The sequence below is a fragment of the Crocodylus siamensis genome, chromosome 13 (assembly GCF_052110815.1).
Source record: "Crocodylus siamensis isolate JL-2025a chromosome 13, ASM5211081v1, whole genome shotgun sequence".
NCBI lineage: Eukaryota > Metazoa > Chordata > Crocodylia > Crocodylidae > Crocodylus > Crocodylus siamensis.
Window position 1 is genome coordinate 19812937 of NC_143407.1, and position 25097 is coordinate 19838033.

A 25097-nucleotide genomic window follows, 5' to 3' on the forward strand; every position below is an offset into this window, starting at 1 on the left:
GTGCGCATGCGCGGTGCCCCGAGCTCCCGAGACCCGGATTTAAAGGGGTCACGACGGCACTATCCTGGGGCGGGGCTCTGTCGCTCGCGGAGCCGGGCCCGGCCCGGCCGCACATGCCTGCGGCTCTCCGGCGGCTCCTCGTGCAGGTCGCTGGGGCGCTGCGCCGCGCTGTGGGGCTTCGCCTGCCCCAGGGCCGCGCCTTGCTGCCGAGCCGCCCCTGGGACCGCCCGCGTCCCTGGCGCCCGGGCCCGCCAACGAGCAGGCCTCCGCGCGCCGGCCCGCCCCGTGCCGCGGGCCTCGGCGGCTGGCCCCCCCCGCCCGCTTGGCTGTGCTCGGCGCCCGAGGCCATGGCGGAGCAGCGGTACTGTGTGGACTACGCCAAGCGCGGCACGGCCGGCTGCAAGAAGTGCAAGGAGAAGATCCTGAAGGGCATGGTCCGCATTGGGAAGGTTGTGCCCAACCCCTTCACCGAGTCGGGCGGCGACATGAAGGAGTGGTACCACGTAAAGTGCATGTTCGAGAAGCTGGGGCGGGCTCGCGCCACCACCAAGAAGATCGAGGATATCACAGACCTGGAGGGGTGGGAGGAGCTGGAAGACGCAGAGAAAGACCTCATCAACCAGCTTATCTCGGGTGAGAGCCCCTGTGCCCGTCCCCCCGCCCCCCATATCTTAAGGCAGGGACAGAAGACAAAGTTACCACAAGGGAGAAGAGGCAGGGGTGCTCCCCTGTCATCTGTCCCTCTTCAGGGCACTGGGAACCACTGCTGGTTTCTGGTCCTATCTCTGCTGTGTCTTGCTGTGCGACCCTTGGCTAATCCCCATAACGCTGCTTGCTTCATCTGTAGAAACACCTTCCTAAAGGGTTGTTTTGTAGCTCAGAACCAAGCTGCTTATTGTCAGTATTGTGACTTGTTAAGTCTAATGGAGGACTGTGGGGCTGTCACTGATTGTGGATCTCAGTGCTTTCTCTCTTACAGAGCACGCATCCAAGTCAGCAGGCACACCTAAGAAGAAGGCAACAGTCCAGGCTAAGCTGTCCCCCAGTGGGCAGATAACCTCCCCCAAGAAAGATCCGGGGCCTGCTCCTAATCCAGCTCCAAAGAAATTCTCTGGTTTCACAGGTTGGTGTTGTTATATAGATGCTGGGAGAAGCTTTTATTTCTCACGTAGTAGCATTAGTATTTCTGGGGTTTCAAGTTGAGTCTCACACCAGTAGCTTTTATCTAGAGACTAGAAGATTGTGTGGCACAAACTAAACTTCCTGTTTGGTTTGAGGAAAACATTAAGTGTTTTCTCAGCTGTCGGGTGTTTGCATTATTCTGGTTATGTGAACAGGGATAAAATCAACGGACTATTCTACTCAAAAAGTGTAAGGTGACTGCAAAAAGTGTTTGACTGTCTCATCTGAAATCAGCAGAAACCTGTTCCTGTTAGCCTCAGTGGAAAATCTCTCATTGTCATTAACAGGAGCAGGACAGGAGTTTCCCCTCTGTGGGATATGAGTAGTGAAGGTATTTTGAAAGCTAATACAGAACTGGCAAGCTGTTTTTTGTGACTTGTATTGATTACCTTACCCCTTTGAAGGACTGCTAGGTTTTGAAATGATGTGCCCTTTTATGCTAAGAGAGGGAGAAATAAAGCAGGTAAAACACCTGAGCTTTTCTTATATATTTTAGCACTTCAGTTTGTTAAGCTGAAGCCACCACCTTCCAAAACTGCAACCATTGTCTTCCTGGTGTGAATGTACTGTACTGTACATTTGTAAAATGTAGGCTGTCACACAGCCTTTCTTGGCTTGTTAAAACTAAGATAACCCTTTATTTCTAAATGTACCTTTTTGCATTGGAAAACCTCTGCTTTTGACAGCTACTCGAGAATCCAACTCAAATGGGGTTTTCTTTTACAGTAAGCAAGCCTCACAAATGATTGATTTATTGGACAGTTAGTTCTTGCACTTCATAAGGAACTGTGATGCAGTTGATTTAGCTCACTAAATTACAGACTGGCAGAAGGCAGAGCAGGGTAGCATCTTAGGGCTCCTACACACGTACAGAGCCTGCTCTTGTGTGCTGGATTTCCAGCACATGTAATCAGGTCTGCTGGAGCACGCAAATTGATGTGCTCCAGCAGCCTCGCACATCACGTGTATCAATGTTGCCATGCGTCTCTGCACTGACAAATGCCAGTGGCGTGCTTTGAAATAAGCCCCATCAGATGAGCTTTAGTTCAAAGCGCCCTGTTGCCATTTTTTTCAGTGTGGCAATGCTGATACACAGGATGCACGGGGTCTTTTAATTAGCGCAGCTCACTAATCAAAGTGCCCATCCAGGAACGCATGTAAAAATGCCCTTAAAGACTAACTCTGAGCTTTCGTAGGAGCAGCATCTGAGAGCTGACTCCCCTTACAAAGTCACTGATTGTATATTGAACCCTCTGTCTGCAATACTTGTGCAAAAGGATGCCCACCAGTAGATAAGCTGTTTTTATATAATTAGAATAGAATATATTTTATCCACATGATGAGACAATTTAATTTTAGACTGCAAGTCATCCCATCTTTGACTTAATCCTACTGTATATAAGATGTCCAGATCCTGCATAAGGTTGACAAGACAGGTTCCATCTTCCTGGTGAGAGCACATATCTTTGGAAGTTGATTGGAAAAAAACAAATAATGGTTAAGTGGACAGTTGTAAGGAATCCTGTGCCTTTGCCAAGTCTTTTCCACCCACTGAAAATTGCCTTCATGGTTGCAGATACTGGGGAAATCTGCTGCAAGTAAGTCCAGAAAGTAAAATAAAAACATCACTCACCTCAATTTCTTCGCATCAAGATTTAAACCGTTGAAGTGGGTAGATTTAAGCTCCAGAAAATTCTTCTGTGCTCTGAATGGAAAAGATTTATTAAAGTAACATAGATTTTGTTTTAAAGATGATTCAGATTTTAATCATAAATTCTCAAATATCATTGTGCATTTCATTCATATTTGAAGCTTTGCCAGTTTGTTAGTATTGTTCTTGCTTTCCTCTTGCATGGACAATGCTGCCCTCCTCTTCAAAGTGCGAATCATATCATTCCAACCTACATCTTAAAAACTTAAATAGTATGTCTTTCTCTTGCAGCTAAACCAGACAGTTCTGAGGACACCCCTGCAAATTCTTCCCACAAGTCTACTCTGTCTTCAAAGAAGTGTGACCCAAAGCACAAGGATTGTTTGTTGCGGGAATTCAGAAAATTGTGCGCCATGGTTGCTGACAAGCCCAGCTATAACGTGAAAACACAGATCATCCAGGACTTTCTGCAGAAAGGGACTGGGGGAGGTGCGACTCCTGCTTGACATTTTTCTGTGTGAAGGGCTTCTAAAACAATTAACCAGACCCTCAAGCATTATTTCAGGAGTTGAGGAGGGGAAAAAGTCATGTCTGTGGATGAGAAGATTCCCAGAGTTGTGCCCTATACCACTTATCTCTAATATAATCTGGGTGGTGTCCATACTGTGCTTTGCCATTCTCTTTACTACTGTGGAGATTGTTAGTCTTAATATAACTTACTATAAGATCATGAGCAGTTGTTGCCAAATCTGCAGTACCAGTGGTGACACGTAGCGGGTGCACGGGGTGCTTGTGCACCCCCTGAGAGTGCTGGTGCAGCCCCTGTTAGCCAGCGTTCCCAGGTGGTGGGGGGGCAGACGAGAGTGCTGGTGCTCCCCCTGAGAGTGCCAGCCAGGGAGTGCACCAGGAGAAGCTGTCCCCCCCACCAGCCAATCCTGCCGACCCGGAAGTGTCAGCAGCACACTGCTGCCAGTTGCAGGTCGTCAGGATCATCTGTGGGGGATCTCTTCCCCACCCCCAGCTACTGACTGTGCAGTCAAGTGGGGCAAGTGACTCAGGAGGCACCAGTGACCCATGTGTGGTACTAAAATTAGGTAAGGAAGGGATCAACTGGATGATTCTCCTGAGAAGTGTCCTTTAATATAGAGAAGAACGGGGGGCTGGCCAACCTGCATCACATGTGGCACAACTGGCATGAGCAGCTTGTGTGTGGCATGCAACAGGTTGGAGAGGAGACGGAGCAGGAAGCAGAAAGCAAAGCGGCAGATCAGGCAGGGAACACAGGGCACAAAGCAGGAAGGAGAGCAACCTCAAGCAGGGGAAGGGGATCAGAGTGACACTGGGGAAGGTGTAAGACTAATTTATGGTATGCCTACTAAAAAGGTAAGCCCCTGCTAGAGTAGAAGAACTTAGGTTGATGCATGAGAGCTGTCACTGGAATGTTTTCTGTTACAGTTAGTATTGCTGTCTTGTGACATTGCAGTTAGACGCTAGAGTCTGTGGCTGTGACTAGGCTTTGACAGTTTCTAATGATGTTTGCACCTTTTTCCAGATGGTTTTCATGGTGACTTGTACCTGACCATTAAGCTGCTGTTGCCAGGTGTCATTAAAATTGTTTACAACTTGAACGACAAGCAGATTGTAAAGTTGTTCAGCAGAATTTTCAACTGCAGCCAGGATGAAATGGTCCGGGACCTGGAGCAGGTCAGTAAAGAGATGTAGATAGCATGTTCACTTCACACATTGCGGTTCAGCCTTGTTAATATTGAAACTGGATTTTTCCACTTGAAAAAATTATAAGCTTTCTGGAGCCCGTTCTGATGATCCTTCATATCTTGGCAGTTTATCATGAGGTTACTGCAGCCTGGAACCTTGCATATAATAGCGTTCCAACCAAAAGCAGTGATGTTTTGCTCATGGAAGCCAAAACTAAAGGTAGTCTAATATAAAGTCTACCAATATTATGGTGATCACACCTTGATGCAGTGTAATCTAGGCCACTGCTACAAAGTAGGCCACTGCTGGAACTATTGGGGTTTTTTGTTTGGGTTTTTTTTTTTTCTTTTTTTTTCCTGGGCGTTACAAAAGCATAATGGGAAATTGGTATGAAATATAGGTGATCACTCTGTTCTTGTAGGCTTAGTCTATATTGGCTTCCAGTGAAGTGGGTGACTGATATACAGGTCCTGTAAGAACTGTGAAATCAGATTGCGTTGTGGCAACAGTGGAAAGTACAGTGATAGTAAGACATTATGATACTGTCTGTCCTTTGGACATACCATTGCAGAAAGCAGATGAAAATATTAACTCAGTGCCACTGCAACTCTCCCTGCAGATATCAGACTCCTTTGTTTCTCCCCTAGTGAGGATCTAGTTTTAGGAATCAAGCTTCATCCCCACTGACCTATCATTCTTGTTTTGTTTCCCTCCCAGACCTTTGATAAATTCCAGTATTGTTTGTTTTTGGAGACAGGGAGATGTTTCAGAAACAGTCCGCATCTTTTTTGAGGAGAGCAAGTCCTGTCCTCCAGCTGCCAAAAGTCTCCTCACAATCCAGGAAGTGGACGAGTTCCTAATCGGACTGTCAAAGCTTACAAAGGAGGATGACCAGCAAACTCTGCTTCAGGGTATCACTCGAAGGTAAGGCAATTTACTTGTAAATGAGGCTGTAAGATCATTATCAGGACAATCCCTAGTTCATGTTTATGTGTGTAACGGGATTCTGTCTTGAATAGATAGAATTCTGCTCTGTGGCTTTTTAGCAATCTTAAGCATAAAGTTGCTTTTCTGTAGCATCATTGCAAACTACTTTGTAAACTGTATATATACCCCATTAGTTTCCATTCCTGGGAGGGAAAGCATGCATCAATTAAATAACTCATAGCACAACAGTGAGAGATGCAAATCCCTGTTTTAAGTGCTGTACTATCTTGTATTATCTGTAGGCATTTGAGTCTCTCTTCACAGTTTACTTGGAGTAAATGACGTGGAGCTCACTTGCCTCTGATTCTGATGACTGAAGGATTTTTGACTGTGCTGGGATTTGAATCTGGGGTTCATGGTCATTTTGATACTTCTGTCCTAAAATGTAGATAATTGTGTCTTTTCAACCATGGACAGAAAATCATGGAAGCTTCAAGGGTTTTCCCATGTTCTGACCTCCGTGTATAGCTTTCATCTCTCCTCCCTTTTAGCAGAGCCCTTCCTGGAAAGGGGTAGCATGACTGAAATGAGGATACATCATCTGTTTAGCTATTTGTGTAACACAAGTAACAGTGGGGGGATCTACTGTACTGCAGCAGTGTGATGCAGTGGCTGGCAGGATGGAATCTGTACTGCAGTAGGTGGGGGTTCTCTCATCTCTACCTTCTTCCTGAGTTTAGTCCTTCTGCTGTTCTTGAGGGGTTTGCTTCTTGTTGCTTATGGTTGAGCCTTTCTTTTCCTTTTTATCTTGAAGTAATGGGTCAGAAGAATATTAACTCACTGGATCTTCTCCTTGCATTTTAGGTGCACGGGCAATGACCTGAAATGTATCATCAGGCTTATAAAGCACGATTTGAAAATGAATGCTGGTGCAAAGCATGTGTGAGTCCCACCTTTTATTGTATAAGAAATAAAACCCAAAACAGACACAATCCTTTTGAGCTATTGGCAGAGAGGCTGGGGCTGATAGAGTAACTTTTTCTTTTCCCCCTAACTGTTTAAAGGTTAGATGCTTTGGATCCAAATGCCTACGAGGCCTTCAAAGCATCACGCAATCTTCAGGATGTTGTGGAGCGTGTGCTGAGAAACCAACAGGAGGCAGAGAAGCAGCCGGGTCTAAAGCGAACTCTCCGTGTGCAGGCCTCTCTGATGACCCCTGTTCAGCCCATGCTGGTAATATGGATTTCTTCTGTACCCTGCACTAGAGGGAGAAACTGGGGATTGTCACACACAATGACCCAAGATCTCACCCTTTTGAGAATCAGTTGGTACCTAAATGGTTATGTATTATGGGGTGATGTTTTCTGGTGATATGTCTAGCTTTGAACTGTTCTTTTGCAGAGGCCTGAATGCAGTGTGTTTATACTGATTAAGCTTAATTTTTTTGTCCTGTTCTCTGCTTATAGCCCAGAGTGCTGCCTTTCTTTGGAAAGGTTGGTAGCAAATCATTTAAACTCTTATGAGCAGAAGAGGTTCAGCTCTATAAAGATTACCTTCTTTTGGTTGGAACAAAAAATGCTAAATATTTGTTTGAATTAAGTGACCCCTAGGTGGCGTATGCAGCTTCCAAATATTTAGAGGGGTGAACACTGGAGAGGCAGAATTACTCAAGAAGATAAAAAGGATTCTAAATGGAATGATGGACTTAAATTGAGAGAGAGTTGGTGCAAGTGTTAAGAGAGATCCCTTGACAGCAAGACTTATTTTTAAAAGAATGTGGTGTTAGTTTATTCTAAGAAACTTCATAAAAGTGGTTTCAGTTAATACCTTTAAAAGTAATTTTTTTTTTAATTGAATTCTTCTTCCCTGTCTCTTGTAAGGCTGAAGCCTGCAAGTCAATAGAATATGCCATGAAGAAGTGTCCGAATGGGATGTATGCAGAGATCAAGTATGATGGGGAGCGAGTGCAGGTCCACAAGAACGGAGATCATTTCAGCTACTTCAGCCGAAGCCTCAAGCCAGTCCTTGCTCACAAAGTAAGGAGAGTCCCAAGCCATCCTCAGTAGCAGGTAGCTGCTTACCTTGGCAGTATTCTCCTATCTGTTCCTGGAACCATACAAAAGCCTGAAATTGGGCTGTGTATTCAGGTGGTCTGTGATTCTTGAAAACCACAGTTTACATTATGGTAAGCAAAGTTCATTGTTAGCCTCTCTGTGGTATTTTGAGACTTGTCAATTAAATAATTTGCTTTTGGACCTCCTGCCAATTGCTTCTGGGTACAGTAGGCAGCTGTTTGGAGTGATATAGGTATGTGTGTATATAAAAAAGTGAGACCTGATAAAATATATGTAGATATTTTATCAGATCTCACTTTTTTTTTTCTTTCTTATTTGCTTCTCTCCTGCCCCAATACCCTTTATCTCTGCATTAAACTTGTTGAAATTATGCATTGTCACTTTACCCCATCAGAAACTGAGGTCAGAGTGTTTTCCAGATCCTTCACTTGATTCTCCCTCTCTGATTGATTCCTTGGGAGTGCCTCCATTGGAAAGTGTGGTTACTAGAGCCATCCCTAGGGGTATGTGGGGCCCTGGGCATATCAACCTGTGCAGAGCCCGGGGGGAGGGGTGGCAAGCAGCTGGAGCCGGCGAAGCGGGTGGCAGGGGAGGGAGGGTGGCAGTGGTGGTGCTTAACAGCAGAGGCACATGGCAGCCACAGCAGGGCCTATACTGCACTGACTGCAGGCCGCCACCCACTCCCCCCTCCAAAGCATAGGACCTGGGGCAGTCGGAATTTGCCCAAGCAGGAAGATCTAAACAATACCTTTCTCACAGAAGCTCATGGAGCTTGCCTGATATTTGTAAAATGCTTTTGCAAAATACTAAGCAACCTTTTTGTTTTTTGCAACCACAAACTACAGCCCGATACCTGAAAAGTGTGGGCAGCCTGTTCACTGTTTTTTCCTTCCAGTTCTCTGATTCTCAGTGAGAGCTGGTGTTTGATACTCAGGGGGTATGCATCTGTGAACAGAAGATGGGCAGTAAAGAGAAATTAAAACCAAAGGAATGAATATTCTGCAGTTAGTTTGATTTGAATTTGGAGGAAATGGGAGCAGAGCGCATAATAAATAGAGTTCCTGTATCTAAGTATTCATCTGTAGCGACAACATTTTTGAAGGGGAAGCTTTTAAGGAATGATACAAGAGAGGGAGCAGAAGTTTTGTCTCTTGCTCTGTGTCCTGAGGTAAATAAAAACCTCTTGTTTGAAGTTTTTGTTTGCAGAGAAGTGCTGCTTTTATAAAACTTGGGCAGATCCCTATAACTGCTGCTGTACAAGCTAGTGAAACCTTTGTGACTGATGTCTGTCAGTTGGCTAACATCCAGACTCTGCTAGGAGTTGAGGGATTCTGAATTATTCTGTACATGCTCAGCACTGGTTAGATTTTGAGTGGCCTTACATTACAGGTGAATACTCTTGGAGAGTTAGGAGATTTTATTGTATACACAAGTGGACTCTTACGGCATGTGAGAGGACTGGTTCTTATCTGTCTTTCAGAATGCAAGCGAGCAGGAAGGAGAACAAAGACTTGCTGTGTCCTGTTCTGGAAACAAAAGTCTGGGCTTGTTGATATAAGTATTTGATCTGTTAAAATTCATGCCCTAGCACACTGCTGCTGCCTCTTTTCTATACATCTTCATGGCCCCCTATGAAAGTCTTACATAAAGATTATACAGTTGCTCCTGCTTTGTGTCTACTTGAGTCCTCTTTTGTGTGTTGGATGCTTTGGCTTCCACTGGAACCAGGGGTTAATTGTAACTGGATCTGTGAATGCCTTCTCAGGGTGCTTGCTAGGTTTAATACTGCAGCCTTATGCTGCACAAAATTGATACATCTCCTGCAGTTTCACCAGTAAGTTCTTATATGTATATAGCTCTAATTCAATCAACCATTATGGATTTCTCTCTCCATTATAAGGTCACTTTTATAGCTGAGGGAGAGAAGAATGTCAGGTGAATTGTGGTCTGAATAGGGAACATTGAGCATACTTGCTGCATTTCTTCACAGCGTGTCATGGAGGGATGACTTTGCTGGCAGATGTTGTCAGAGGGTAAGCAAATAAGTCTTTGCCTCTTGTTTTTCAGGTGGCCCACTTTAAGGACTTCATCCCCAAAGCCTTTCCTGGTGGACACAGTATGATCTTGGATTCAGAAGTTCTTCTCATTGACAACAAAACAGGCAAACCACTCCCTTTTGGGACCCTTGGAGTGCACAAGGTACAAAAGAGCGCTTTTGTTATGAATTACTTTATTTTTCAAATTAACAGGGGTTTACAGCTGTAGTCTGTTAAAATATTCAGTAAAACTGTTTGCCATGTTGGGTCATTAATAGGCTCAGTGGTGAATCAAGCATTAAGATATGTTTCTGGGCTCAGGGGTGTTAGTATAAGCTTAGACATGCATAGTGCTGGGGTAGGATAGTACTTGTATTTGGAGAACTTGAACCTGGTGCAGATAACGAAAGGGGTTGCTGGACAAATAATTTCATAGATTTCATAGACATCAGGGCTGAAAGGGACCTCGGAAGGTCATCGAGTCCAGCCCCCTGCCCAAAGGGCAGGAAGTCAGTTGGGGTCTTGGATCCCAGCAAGATAAGCATCCAGTTTGCTCTTGAAGATGTTCAATGTAGGTGCTTGAACCACCTCCAATGGCAGGCTATTCCAGACCTCAGGGGCTCGGACAGTAAAGAAATTCTTCCTTGCGTCCAGCCTGAAAACCGTCTTGTAGTAGTTTATGATCATTTGACCTTGTCATCCCTTGGGGCGCTCTGGTGAACAAACATTCCCCCAGAAACTGGTGGTCACCCCTGATAAACTTATAGGTGGCCATCAGATCACCCCTGAGCCTGCCCTAAGTTGTAAGGTTCTCTGCTATTATTCAACTTAATGCTGTAGGAGGTGGAAGAGGTCAGCGTGACACTGTGATTTTAGGTATACATTGGTATGACTTGTAACTCAGTTATGTTAAACTGAAATGAGGATCAGGATGGTATACTGAGAATTAAATTACTGCTTTTGTAAGGAGCCATTAACCTAACATCGATATAATGTCTGGGTTTTCTCACAGCAGGAGTAACTCATGCTTCACTTGCTGGAAGTCGCTGATATCTATCCAGCTCTTGCTACCCTGTCAGTAGCAAATTAACATGTTTCTTTTTCTTGTTTTGTATTTTAAAGAACTACAGTGTATTTAAATCCTAGTTGTCTACAAGGAACAGTTGTTTACCATAACAAAGCTTAAATGGAAAAAAAAATTCTGTTGCTTCATATGTTTGTTTTGTACATTTTCTCCAGTATTGCTATGTGCATAGTAGCTTAGTACTTTGTGCGGATTTCTTTAACTGTTCTTAATTGCCTTACAGAAAGCTGCTTTCCAAGATGCCAATGTCTGCTTGTTTGTATTTGATTGCATCTACTTCAATGATATCAGCCTGATGGACAGGTATGTTTGAAAGACATGGGTCCAGTGATGTTCGGGATGGAGAAATAGGACTAAGAAAATATTTTTAAAAGTACTAAAGTTTACTTGGGCCTATCTATACTGCAGCATCTGTGTGTCCTGAGCACATCTGACTTACATGACCCTGAGAGGCTACTCAAGCCTCATCCCCACTAGCTGCTCTTGGGTATCCTGGAGATTAGAGGGCTATCCCTTGGAGTTAGTCTCATTGGCACATTCTCCAGGCTTGTAGCATGCGAGTCTGCACGGCCTTCTGTGGCACATGCCAGCTGGACATGTTGCTGCTGTAGAGGAGACGGTCATTTGGGGACTAGGTCTGCAAACTGATTCATGTGCCTGTACCCTTTGCATCTGCTGCTTTGTCTAAAACTGTTTAGCTGCAACTTTATCCATGGCTTCTGCTGATTTTTAAGTTCCCCATCTGCCTAAGTTTGCCAAAGTGGGCCACTTGGAAATCTGAGTCCTGACTCTGCGGAGCTGTTTAGTGTTAAAGCTGTGGCAGGACACCCTCCTGTGTCCCACATGTGGATCCAGTTAGTAGTGTCTGAGTTGCTTCAAAAATGAGATTTGAGCACCAAAGTCACTTAGATGTTTTAACATTTATGCCACTCTATGAATCTTATAGGCTTTGTTGCAGTAGCTGTGTATTCTGACTTGTCTGTCTCTTGCAACACAGATGTTTTATCATTTTGCTCTAACCCAAAACAGAAAGTTCATTCTTTCTTTCTGGGCTTATTTTTTACCCTTTTTGGGTGCTGACAAATGTGGGGGAAACCCCACCACTTCACCAGATGAGGAATTGTATCAATTAGACTCTGCTCTGCAGCTTTTGTATAGCTTGTGAGCTTCAGCAGGGCTTTTTGGTGCTTTTATTTAATAGCCAATTCAATCGGCTATTGGGTAAAATTGCCAAAAAACCCTGCTGAAGTGTATGAGCTGTACAGATGCTTGACAAGCCCAGTCAAACTGATTAGATTCCTCTTCTGGGCATGTGCTGTGTTGTGCTCAGTCCAGGGGCACGTAGAGCTGAAAGTAAAGTGCTTTTTTCTTTTTTTTTTTCACATCTATAAGCAGCCTTTATTTTTAGTTTAAGCCAATGTTTAAAATGGTGTTTTAAAACAAAGTCAATGTTTTGTTTAAAAATATTGATACCAAATGGTTTGAAATTTTCCATAATAAAATAGTTCCATTGAAGAGTGTCTAAATAAAATGTTTTGACATTTTAAAAAGTATTTCCTACCCTTTTGAATGAAAATTCTTGTTGAATTCAGCCTAAATTAGCAAATAGCTTCAGCCCCTTGAAATGCCTTGTTTTTGTGAATATACAGTTCTTCCAAAAAATTAGCTCTAAAGTTATTAAGCAAAGTAACTTACTATATGTACCCAAATACAAGGTGACCTGGAATATAAGACAACCCCCCCCCCATAATTAGGTTTTACACACAAAAATTAGAAATCTTATTATAATTTTCAGTGTATGAAATCTAATTAATGGAGGATCATCTTAAATTTATTCCTGCCCCCCCCCCCCCACACACAAACCACTACAGGTGGTGGTGAAAAGTCAGGGAGGAGTAATGGGGCAGTTGAGTGGGGGGAGTAGTAGGGTGCAGTAATGGAGCAGACAGTGGTGGGGAAAGTGGTAGGAAATGGGCAGTGTGGAGGTGGTGGTGCAGACAGTGAGAGGTAGGCAGCCTGCTTCCTGCTGCCACTTTCTTCCTTTCCTGTCCCTCCTTACCCCACATTCTGCCTGCTCTCCCCACAGTCTCAGACTGCCTGAATCTTCTTCTTGTGCCACCCTCCGAAGTCTTATTCCCCCTGCTCTCCCCCCTTACCTTGCTCTGCACCAGCAGTCTCCATCCCTGCTGCAGCCTGGGGCAGGGAGCAGGGCCAGGCTGGAGCCATGTAGTACTGCAGAGCTGGTACTGTTGCTACAGGGCTGGGCTGGCCCATGTCCTTTGTTCTCCAGGCTGCAGAGAGGGCAGCCTGCTAGCATGGAGCAAAGATAAGGAGGAGTGCACAAGAAGGGACAAGAGGAAGAAGCTGCTTGGTGGGGGCAGATACTGGGGGCTGCAGGGAAGGCGTGGCAGGGTGAGCAGAGTTTGAGGAGGGAGGCAAATGGGCAGCAGCTGCCACCCCAGCTTTCCAGCTTCAGCAGCTGCACTGTATTATAAGGCAAGGAGTTTTTGTCCTCCTGTTATAAAGGCAGGGGAGGGGTGGGTGGGAGAGAACCTCAGCTAATTGAATAAATATTGTAATATGTATATTACACAAGCTGGGTGTAAGAGCATCTGAATTATCTTGGCCTTCCAGATTTTACCCAGCTAATTGCTGCATTTCTTTGTTGTTGGAAAACAAAAAAATGCATCTGATTTCAATAAAACTGGGGGATCACCTGTGCGAATAACCTCTCTTAATAGGAGGGTAGATGACCTGTACAGCTTGCACACAATGGAGCATTGCATGCTGGGAGTTGTAGTATGCTGTCACCCACTCTAAAACAGAGGTTGTATACTAAAATCCTATTGGACAGGAGAGGCTGAACTCTGTAGCCTGAGTATTCTAATATAAATAACACCATTGGCTTGAATTTCACTTTAAAAGGATGTTAATAGATTGATAGCAGCAATGAAATATTTGAGCTAGAACCAGCAGACCAGAATCCTGTTCCACTTATCCTCAGAACAATCAAAGACCTAAAAGGCTTCAGTATTAATCACAGGCTCCATCTATGAGTTGAAACTAGTATCCATGATTTTAAAGCTGGCTTATTTGTTTATGGGGGAGTTTATAGTACTTTACAGGGTGGTGTATGAAATTGATTGCATTTCCTGGCATTGTAAAGGACAAATTTATTTGCTAAGTGATGTTTAAGTAGCTTTTTCTTAATATTCAGGTGACTAGTACATAGCGCCTGAGGAACTTTTTCTTTTTTGATTATATGCCCTTTGTTGATGTGTCTGTATTCTTTCTCAGGCCATTGCGTGAGCGTCGTAAGTTTCTCCATGATAACATGGTTGAAATCCCCAGCCGGATCCTCTTCTCAGAGATGAAGCATGTCACAGTGAGTTTGGTTTCAAATAGTAAAAAGGGTTTACTGTCAGGTTCTGAATCTGGGCTCTGACCCTTTACAACTCTCATTGACTTAATAGCAACATGTTTAAAGGCTGCACATCTAGCAGCTCTTCAAATGATCATCCACATGGATTCTATTTCTGGTATGCATGCATGCAACATGAGATGCTTTTCTGGGGCTGAGCACGTGTCCTAGTGGCCCTCAATTTCAACCCAGGAATATAGAGGGTGAAGTGGATTCAGCTGACTCTTGTTTCCTCCTTACTTTTTCTAGAGGTGATCCGGCATCACTGCATTATCTACTTACTCTGCACGTCCTGCAGTTTTTCTTTAGCTGGTCAACTGTATATGTGAAAAAGCTGTCACTAGAACATAGGAGCTGCAACCTATTCCATCTAAGACTGTAGCCTGGCAGCAATGGGCAGGCTATTTTGTCTACTATAGAGACAACAACATACTCAGTGGCTGCTTCAGTTGCCATGCACAGAACTGCATAGCTTTACAACCCTCCTTCCCCTTCCTGCTGCCAAGTCCTGTGCTTGTATTGACAAAAAAAAATTGAGGGACAGCTGTTTTCTTTGAAAATAGCTGGCTGATGGTATTTGATAATTGTTTGCCACTACACTACACTTTTTCTTGGTGAATTTTTGCTCCCCCTGAAGAATGGTAAGAATAGCCAGTGGAAAATCCCTGGTACACATTGCCATCTAGGAGGATGAGACTTAGACATTTCCTTTCCCTTCCAGAAAGCTTCAGATCTGGCAGATATGATCAATAGAGTCATCCGTGAGGGACTGGAAGGACTGGTGCTGAAGGATATAGAGGCAAGTCTGCTAATGTCCATGTTTTCTCCTGGATTGAAGTAGAACCTTTTAAAAACAATTTGTCACTGTAAGGATTAGATGATATTTAATACTGAATTGTTCTAAAGGAGTCTGGCTCTTTAAAAGTAGATGAACTATTCCAAAAATAGGGTGTTGGTATACAACTGACTTCTCTTGAACCCTCAAATTACTGTTATTACCTAGCTAAATAGTAATTTCATTCTTACTTGGTTGCATGTGTCATTTAAGTGTTCATTTAAATTCATGAAACCTCTATAAACAGGGCTAGCAGTACTTATACATGCCCTATAGCAGTGTGGGCCACTGTTTAGGATGCTGAATTGGAGGAAAAAAACTTGACCTTTTATGGACAACTCTGTTTTGACCATAGACGTAGCACTATGTCTCTCAGCATTTTGGTTTCTGTCTGCATAAATGTGTTTTAAAAGGTACTTATGATACTTAGCTGCCTTTGTAAAATTTTTTGAGATTAGAAGAATGAAAACACAATATACCTACCAGCATTTTTTTTTTTAAATGTCATCTCTAGATTTTGGTGATGGTCATTGTTATAAACAGTGGAAATCTTGATCTAAATCTGTCCCTGTGAATCGGAGGTATTCTTATAGCCAGCTAATGGTTCCCTGCAGAAATATGAGTGGGGTTTCCTTACCTGGAATGCATACTTGTTTTGTGTAGAGCACGTATGAGCCAGGAAAACGTCACTGGCTGAAAGTGAAAAAGGACTATCTTAATGAAGGTGCCATGGCTGACACAGCAGACCTGGTGGTTCTGGGAGCCTTCTACGGCCAAGGCAGTAAAGGTATGTCTGCTAGAACTAGTGTGTGTCAGTAACTTACCTGTTCTTTAGCTAGGAGAAGAATCTCTGGTTTTCTGCCTGGCTGATTTCAACAGCTGCCCTTTTATCAGGCTGATTTTTGGATATAGCATTTACTGCTGTATGTAGTGATCTATAACAAAGCATGGCAGTTGCAAACAGCAGGCTTAACTGTGAGAGAGTGCAAGAGCATTGGGCAAGAGAGAGTTGGCTGGTGTCCTGTGGCCCAGTACAGAGTCTCATTACTAAGTGTTGTGCATTGGAGTTTACCTGAGAATATCAGTGATGATAAAGAAAGTCTTACTTTCAAAAGCTTGTCTTGCTCTGTACCAGCTACGTAGTTGGCTCAGTAAAAGGTAGCAGCCTGAGAAATCCTTCCCCCTCACAATATCAGTCACAAGCATCAAGTCCCAAGGGTGAAGCTTCTGCTTGCTGCTGCTTTGTGAAATGTGAATTCCTAGGCTGGCCCTGGTATCTTGACATCGAAACCCCCTTTTCTCTGTTCCAGGTGGAATGATGTCAATTTTTTTAATGGGCTGCTATGATCCCAAGACTGAAAAATGGTGCACGGTGTCTAAGTGCTCTGGTGGGCATGATGATGCCACCTTAGCTCGCCTGCAGAAGGAGCTGGACATGGTGAAGATCAGCAAGGTGAGGTGGGATCCAGCACTGGGTTGATTTAGGATTACATTCGGCAATTGGCTTGTGAAAGGTCTGCTTCCCCCTTTGGCTTGAGTAGAAGTGGTGAGTGAGTAGAGATAGTGGAAATGACTGTCGGGACCTAACCATAACCCAAAAAACGGCTTTAAATGATGGAAGATATAGCTAAAGCTCTCTGGAGACCTTCCACTAGAGATCCGTGATCTATCCAGCCAAACTGAACTCCAGTTACTGCCAGCCTTTTGAACATTGGGCATTCCCTTGCATTTGTACACTTGTGATATGTGGGAGGTTATGTTATGCACCATATTTAGATGAGAAGTAACAAACTGCAATTTTAAGGGCCTCTCTAGACAGTCGGGTAAAGCATGATCCACACAATCATGGGGCCACTGCCACAATTGGAACTCCCAGCCAGGGCAGCCCATGGGACTGTACTGTGGCTGAGAGTCCTGTCAGCTCTGGGACTTCCAGCCACAGCAGTGCATGGTGCAACCCTGCAGCTGGGAGCCCCATCAGATAACAAATTTAAAGCTGGATAGAAGCCGGCTGTAAAGTTTTATTATGCACTTTCCAGCCCTACCTTTATAGCTGGTTGGACCTTCTTATGGCATGGTAGTTCCACATGTTGCTGATCTGAAGTAAATACCTAATTAACCAGGTAATTGTGTAATACGTATAACATGTAGAGGGGGCATTAGTTTACTTTAACTAACCCAGTCATCAGATGAAGGTTCAGCATGACAAATGTCTAGGTAAAAATTTTTGAACTCCACAGTTAAAGCCTGGGCATATAAGGCTGTATACTCGTGCTCAACTAATCTAGGAGAATTCTTGGTTTGCTGAGCCACTATGTGTAACCTGTAACTATGGGGCCTGTGTGCATACATCTTGGCCTCCTCTGCAGGCTCTCAGTCTGCCTGGCAAGAGAGAATGGCAGTGCACGAAGCAGCCCTGATTGGCTGACCCAGACTGTCTTGCCGGCTGTTTCCCTGCAGCACGAGGGGATTGTGAAGGGGGTCCTGCTTGTCTGGAGCAGTAAAGTCCAGTGTAAGTGATACACTGTCTCCCTGGACCTCTGGGTGGGGAAAAAACATACTGGGATGCTGGAGGATTGTGCTGCAGCTTCTCTCAGAAGGTACCTATAGAGAAGATGCTCTCCTGGGAGCCATTTAACTCTAGTTGTTCATAGGTTGTTGTTCTACTAGAATGACCACTAGGAGAAAAAGCCTGAACATCTGTATACTTGTGGCTTCTCCTGGGAGAGTAGCAACTCTCCTGGGAGAAACTGAATATCTGTGTGAGGCTCCAGGCCATGTACAGACATTTGTTTTCTCCTGGGAGAGTCGCTGCTCTCTAAGGAGAAACCATTAATGTATGTATGTTCAGGATTTTTCTCCCAGAGTAAAAATGGCTGCTCTGGAAGAAAAATAACCTGTTGGAGAGTTTCTTCTGGCAGAGCGAATGTCTGTACATGCCATAAGTGTAGTATCTTGGGTCATTCTTATTTAAGTCCTGAAAATGAAATGAGCTTAAAGCATATACTTGATATTTTAGAAAGTTAAAAATTCAATATGCCTGGCAGCATATCACTGTAAACTGAAAATTGTGTAGTAAGATTAAAATGTATTGGAATTCTGTTGAAACCAAGTTAAAAGCAACTTGGGCATTATGCCTCAGAGCAAATTGGTTGTTGGATTTTGAGTTGCACACTTTTGATATGTGAAGCAGGATTGTTAGGGTTGGATTCTGTGCAGGATGTAGGTGCTGTTGCTAATCAAACAAGTTAATCTTTTAGCAGTTCTTTTCTGTTAGAAAAGGTTTATTACATGGATTATCATCAGTGATCCTGTTATCTCCTCTTGGCTTTCTAGGATCCCAGTAAAATTCCGAGCTGGCTAAAAATAAATAAGCTCTACTATCCAGATTTCATTGTTCCAGACCCGAAGGTAAGTGCTCCTCGCATCTTCCATGATGCTTCTGGCTGGAGTTAAATCTGTCTGGAAACCTCATAGTGACTTTAGAGAGATGTATATACATGCTTAGCTCAGTTCTGCCTGGGTCTTTTGGGAAAGAGGTGCGGAGATACAAACACCTCCAATTTAGTAGATTAATGAGAGGCCTACAAAGATTTGGCCTTCTCTCTGATAGATCTCCAATGTGTTCTATCTAGAAGGCCCCAGTGTGGGAGATCACAGGTGCAGAGTTCTCTAAAGCAGAAGCCCACACTGCAGATGGGATTTCCATTCGTTTCCCTCGTTGTACCCGGATCCGAGATGACAAAAACTGGAAGACAGCCACCAATCTCCCTCAACTCAAGGTGAGGCTTTTAATTTAGTTGCATGTCCTCAGCATGGTAATGATAGAAATTCTGAGGGAAGCTGCTTAAAGAAAAGGCAAATTCTGACCATGCTGTGCATAATGGGATACTTGTTGGCAGCCCTGTTCATAGTAGCAGATTGGGTAAGTGCACTAGGATGAGTTTGCTTTTCTGAGCTTTGTTGCTGTGCATCTTGTTTTTATATTGAAGGCTTTTCTGAAGCTGTTGGATGAGTTACTAGAAGTCACAGAATAGCTAGGGGGTCACAAAATGAAACTAGTAGGTAATACATTTAAAAATAACAAAAGGAAGTTCTTCACACAGTGTATAATTTAAAGTGTGGAACTCCATTGCCATCAAATGTTGTGGAAGCTGCCAGCTTAACCACATTCAAAAAAGGGATTGGACAGGTTCTGGAGGAAAGGGGTGTTAGTAGCCGTTGAGTACGGGAATTAAGGATACAACCTCTGAATTGGAATTTCCCAGACTTTTTAAATGCTGGAGGCTGCAAGTGAGAGAAACAGTAGAAGAAACCCTGGTCAGACCCAGTTCATTCTCCCTTTCAGCATCCACTCTGCCACTGCAACACAGGAGACCAGGCAAGATGGACCTATGGTCTAACCCAGTGAATGGCAGTACTTTATGTTCTTAATAGTGCACTGTGGAGAAATACTGTGTCAGCAAGCTGTTGTGTTACCTCTTGTAACAGCCACAGTAATGGAGGAAGTCGTTTTTTGATCAAGATAACTTTCACTTCTAAGTTTGTCATAGTTCTACATTCCATCAAAGTGATACAGGTTACCCTCAGCTAAAAGGACAGCTTCAGCTAGACAAGCAGGTGAGCTTCTCAGACAGCATCCAGCCAATGGCGTTGCATTGGCTGGATTCTCCTGCTGTCCTCCTTCTCAGTCAGGGCAGGGGTGTTTGTGACATCCCATCTGCCATCTGTTCCTTCCTAGTTAGAAGTGATTGTAAGGGAAAAATAGGCACATTCCACATCAGCGTGGTCTGAATGGCAGCCTACCAGGACCTTGGAATCGCAGCCTTTGTACACAATCCTGATATCTTCCTTGTACTTTATGGCAGGAGCTGTACCAGCTCTCTAAAGAGAAGTCTGATTTCAGTGTTGTTGCTGGAGAGGAAGAGGTATCTACAGCTGGCAGCAGTGGAGAGAATGATGGAAATTCAGGGTCTTCCACACCACACAATACCCCTAAAACTCCCCCAAGGAAGTCACCTGCAAAAAACAAGAAGTCTGAAGGTAAAGTAAAAGAGGGTGGGCTCTGGATGGCTGGGGTCAGTCAATGGCATTCTCCCTGTATTATAGCAGCATGAATTTCCATCGTTCTGCCCCCAGAGACTTGATCTCCTTCCGAATTCCTGAGTAGCTTCATGTTCAAATGTTCACAACAGGGAAAGGGGTAGACAACCTGTGCATCATGCCAGTGCAGGAGCAGCAACAGCATAAGTTTGGGAGGCAATCAGGAAAGAAGATGGGGAATTTCTTCTTGGAAACTTACCTCTTAGCTCTTTGCAGCCAGTCTAGATGTGCCAGCACCTTTCCCTTTTCTCCTTTCCTACTCCCCTGTATTTCAAGAACTGCTTTAAAATGCACCTGTCTCAGCCATGTGCACTAACAATGCAGGGGGTTCTTGTTAACAGGTAACAATTTAGTCTATACGACCCCTGAAAAGAAAGCAGAGGATAAACGAGGGGAGAAGCGGAAAGCAGCCGAGCTGGATGACAATGGGAAGAAGGTAAAGTTGGCTGGGTGGGGAGCTGTAGGGTAGTGAAGGGATGAGGGAAAACCTAAAATGTATGAATGTTCCAGAACAAATCTGAACCACCAGAGACTGCGTGCTGGATCATGGTCCTGGGCTCCCCCTATACCAGCAATATGGTGTGATGGGATCTGATGCTCAATCCTAGTCTTACCTCCCGCTATGCATGTGGGGCATGGCAGGAGGCGCAACTGCTGGGACTGTCTTTCAGATCCCATTGCACCTTCTTTTGAATGTCTGACAGTGGCCTTAAAGTTATTGCAGGGCAGCCGGTACCTGGTACCCCCAGGCATGCACAAAATCTTTGATATAAAGGAGGATCCCAGTGTCAGAACTATGGCTCATGGCAGTTCTTGTTTGTTTTTACAGAATAGGCACATGGGAGAGAAGCAGCAGGCAAGCTGTGCACCTGGGAAGGTGCTAACAGATCAGAAGCACATACAAAAGCTAAAGACTCCCCCAGCCACCCTTATCAGTAGTATGCTAGCTATTTATTAAAGACTGAAACAAAATTAATTGCACTAACTCAGCTCTCTGCAAAAGAGCCAGCTGTTCATTGCTTTATGTCTGGATTGGTGGAAAATGACTTAGTTGAGAGTCTACCAGGTCTATATGGTTATAAGCCATGTCGGAGCATTTAGGAGTCTGGCTCTGTTCCAGATGCTAGCATTTTCTGCACATGTAGCACTTTTTGTGCCTTGGCAGTTCAGCATTGGTATTTGCCCACTAGATTGGTTTTAAGGTAGGCTTAGAAACGGGAGCGAAAGGGAAGAGCAGTAGCAGCAACCCAAGCTCCACATTTTCAGAGTGCAGGCAGGTGCCTCTGCCTCATTCATGTTTCTGCAACAGGCTGCAGGGAGTGGCTGAGCACAGGACTTACCATTCGAGTGCAAACCCGCAGTCCCTCTGGTGTCCTGACTCCACCAGTGGCTTGTACCAGTTCTTTTGAAGGCAGATCTCTCATTACTGCACCTATGTAGTGCTGTGTATAGAGGAGATGGGAGGTTGCAGAGGGAAGGAGGATTGGCTGATGTCCTGTATTAGAACTTGTGGGCTGTTGTAGTTTGTTACCCAGTGTAACTATTTGAACAAACAATGAATCCAGGGGAGGAAAGAGGACACAGTAATGTTTGGTTATTTAGGAGAACAATGTGCTCAATGAGGTGGTTCATAGTCATTTGAGAGTGTTGTAAAGTTGGCTCTTACAGAATCTGACCTTCAGTCTAACCATTCAGAGTGGCTAATGTCTGTTGGTTACTGTGCCTAAGGTGGGTCCAAAAGGGATTTAAGGAAGTGGAAGGCATTCCAAGGAGAGGGGATAGTATGGAAGAAAACAGGCACGCTAATGGGAGAATAACAGCTGGCATTGCTGGCAGAGGGCAAGGATAGTGTGATGGGAGAGGAAGAGAGTGAGAAATGAGCTATTAACAGCCCTAAAAGTGACCAAGAGCTTTAATGTGACATGATGAAAAATCAGGAGCAAGATCTGGATGTCTCTGTGCTACCAGCAATAAATCCTTCAAAGTTCCAAACATGTCAGATGTAGCAAACTGAACCAGTCCATTCAGCTCACGAGGGGAGGTTTTGAACTTCCAGCGAAAGGATGATATTGTGGAGAAACAGCAATGCTATTATATCTGTGCTGTGTAGGAGTAGTCAGGGGACCACACTGCTGAAAAAATAGTGGGAGCAGTTCTGGGGTTTGGGCTTCAGGCTGTTTTTCCCGCGAGGCCTAGAGTAGCTTATCGGCTGTAAACAGCAAATACCAGCTGCAGGGCTGCCAGATTACTTGATTTAACTGAGAGAAGTCAACTCCCTCTGGGCATCTTAACAGAAGCTGTTTTGCTTGCTAAGCCATGTGACCACCAGGCCTAGAGGTAATAGTTAGGGCTAATACAATGGCCCTTTCCTGCCTGGCTAAGAAAACAGTTCAGTGGCAGCCTCTGACTTTGACAAGAGGAAGTTTGTGTTGTCCCCTGGCTGATGGATTGACTGAAGCCCGAAGAGTGAGTAATTTACAAAGATCAAGTATGGGATTGGGATATCCTCTTGGCTTGCCTTCCTTTCTTTAGTCACTGGATCACAGGACTGTCTGGTTTAGGGGCTTTGGCTTTAAACTATGGGGAAAAAACGATTGGGGTTGTGGGTGGTCCTTTTTCAGTTTGGTGTCAGTACAGGGAAATCCTGGAAGAGTCTCAACAGGAGATGATGCTGGTAAGAGCTAAAATGTTTTGGCTGTCATTGCTCTGCCTGCAGCACCATCAGCTCCTCTACCACTAGAAGTCTGCTGTGCCCATCTGCACTTTTTGGCTGCATTGTGGCAGCATGTGTCTGTGCAGATGGGAGTTGGCTTGCTTTCCCCAACATACTCCCCATTCGGCTCATCTTGCAGCAAGCCATTTAGGCTGCTGACAGACATGGGGAAAGAAACAAGTAAACAGCTTTACTGAAAGAAGCAGCATGTTATTTCAGCCTGGAGCATCTGTGCGGATTGTGAGCTTCAGTGGGGCTTTTTGGTGCTTGTATTGAAAGTAGATTCAATCAGGTAAAAGCACCAAAAAAGCCCCACTGAAGCACCCAATCTATACAGACATTGGGTGAGCTGGATCAAAGTAACGCAGCGCCCCTTGGATTCAGTGTGGGGGTGAACAGACTTTAAAGTAAAGCAACTGTTTTTTGGACTTTTTATGTCCGTAAGCAGCCTTAAGGTGTTGGATCTAAACTGGTGGCCCTAATGGAAAGAACAGGTTTTTTAGCTTTTAATAGAACATTTTTGGTATTGAACAAAATTGATCTGTTCTCAAAGCTGTTATTAAAAAAGCTGTGTCATCTTTTGTGTTGCAAGAGAACACAAGTGCCCTTTCAGCTCTATTGTCCTAGATCCTGTACAAATGCACAGAAAGAGCCCGTGTCCTTCAGAGCATAGATTCTAGGGACGTTTCCTGACTAGTCAAATCTTTTATCAGCCCTTGTTTCTTCTCTCTTTTTTTTTCCCCCCCTGCCTCCAAATTTTGCAGATATTGCTGGACATATTTACAGGGGTGAGGCTGTACCTACCACCATCCGTGGAGAACTTCAGCAAAATCCGGCGGTACTTTGTGGCATATGATGGGGACCTTGTGCAAGAGTTTGATACAGCTTCTGCAACGCATGTGATAGGGGACCTTGAGGAGAACCCTGGAGCTAAGCGTGTGTCGCCCAGTTGGATCTGGGAGTGTATCCGTAAGCGGAGACTGGTAGCCCCCTGCTAAAAAGGCAAGGCAACTGATTTGTGCTTAAGTAGGGAACTCCCTCAGGAAACAGCAGAGACTAGGTAGGTGGAATAAATGTAGATTCCTTGCTCTTTCTACCAACTACCCTGTATAACACCGAGTTCCTCAAAGCTGGGCTCTCAGGATCCATAGCAGTGACACTGATTTTTATCGGTGCCAGCTGGAATGAACTCCCTACAGGGCGGCACCATTAAAATCTGTTTGTCTCCTGCCCATCATTTCTCCCAGTCCATTTTATCTAGGTGCTGGTTTCATCTCCTGTTTTTTGTTTTTTTAAAGTTTGGGTATTTTTATAAATAAAACATAAATAAAACTCTGCAGTGTCTCCTTTTACTGTAAAGGCATAAATGTTTCTCATAGTTGCTTTGTATCCAAATGGAAAATAGATTCTTGGCCCTATGTGCAATTCCCCAGAGATGTATTAACAGTGTGTACTTACTGCACTGCTATAAATCAAGCAGAGGAAGGCAAGGCTAAATTTTGTGCCCTTTTATGAGGGCTGTGTGAAGCTTCAGCAGCTGAATCTCTGAATCCGAATAGAACTGGGAGACCCGTTAAAAGGTCCAAATTGGATCGGAAGCCTCCAAATCGATTTGCCCATAGACTATACAGGCAGGACACAGACTTACCAGCTGGAGGCAGCTGTTGGGGGTGCAGATCAACAGGGCTGTGCAAAATTTCGCTGGCAGTTTTTTGTTTCAACTCATTTCAAGCTCAAAACAGTGAAATCAAAACAAAACAGAGCTGTGAAACAGCCTCGAAACAAAACAAGGCAAGTCGCCACATTTTGAAATTTTTTAAAGGTTTTGAAGCTCAAGCTGGGCTTGCCTGCAGGGAAACAAACTAAAATAAGGAGAAGGGGTGGGAAGGAGTGCTTATTATTGACTGTGTAGCTGGCCAGTGACCGATTCTTCCCTGAGCTCCTTTCCAATCCCAGTGCTCTGTGGGAGGAATGGAAAAACTGCATAAAAGGCAGCATTGTTTGAACTGCCCTGCTTTCTGCCTTGGTGTCAGTTGAGTAACGGTGCACCTTAACACACTCGTACACTGTCACCCACCCATGTCATGAGTTTTACCCGTCAGCAGCTAGAGGTGCAGGGCCCCAGAAGCCCCTATATCTATCTCCTTGACACCTGGCAGGCTTCATGCCCACAGCAGGGCCTAGCACACCTGCAGTTTTCACCCCCCTGTGCCCCAAGACACAGTCCCACAAGCACCCATGCCACAGGTTTTGCCTGTGCAGCCAAAGATGCAGGGCCCCAGAACCCAGAAGCCCCTGCACCTATCACCTTGAAAGCTTTGTGGCCTCAGCAGGGGCTAGCATGCCTGCAGTTT

General features: G+C 44.5%; 1 protein-coding gene across 2 annotated transcripts; it reads left to right on the top strand.

Moving 5' to 3' along the window:
* The first annotated feature begins 3 nt into the window (after positions 1-3).
* LIG3 (DNA ligase 3) lies at positions 4-24080 on the top strand. Of its 2 annotated transcripts, XM_090025735.1 has the most exons (20): positions 4-633; positions 980-1123; positions 3125-3322; positions 4386-4537; positions 5307-5473; positions 6341-6418; positions 6541-6709; positions 7357-7512; positions 9619-9750; positions 10895-10974; positions 13969-14056; positions 14814-14891; positions 15591-15714; positions 16238-16380; positions 18264-18338; positions 18563-18709; positions 19796-19970; positions 20372-20466; positions 20860-20968; positions 23508-23746. In XM_090025735.1, exons 1-20 carry the CDS (start codon positions 114-116, stop codon positions 23597-23599), a joined length of 2922 nt encoding a protein of 973 aa, XP_089881861.1. In that variant the 5' UTR covers positions 4-113; the 3' UTR covers positions 23600-23746. The 2 variants fall into 2 exon arrangements, with proteins under 2 accessions (XP_089881861.1, XP_089881859.1); XM_090025733.1 differs by lacking the exon at positions 20860-20968 and having other exon boundaries at positions 5-633; positions 23508-24080.
* The last annotated feature ends 1017 nt before the right edge of the window (positions 24081-25097 follow it).

Coding starts and splice junctions, on each gene's coding strand:
- LIG3 (XM_090025733.1), top strand. CDS start 114: ATGCCTGCGGCTCTCCGGCGGCTCCTCGTGCAGGTCGCTGGGGCGCTG. Junction 10,975..13,968: donor GATATCAGCCTGATGGACAG/GTATGTTTGAAA, acceptor ATTCTTTCTCAG/GCCATTGCGTGAGCGTCGTA. Junction 19,971..20,371: donor AAAAAACAAGAAGTCTGAAG/GTAAAGTAAAAG, acceptor TCTTGTTAACAG/GTAACAATTTAGTCTATACG.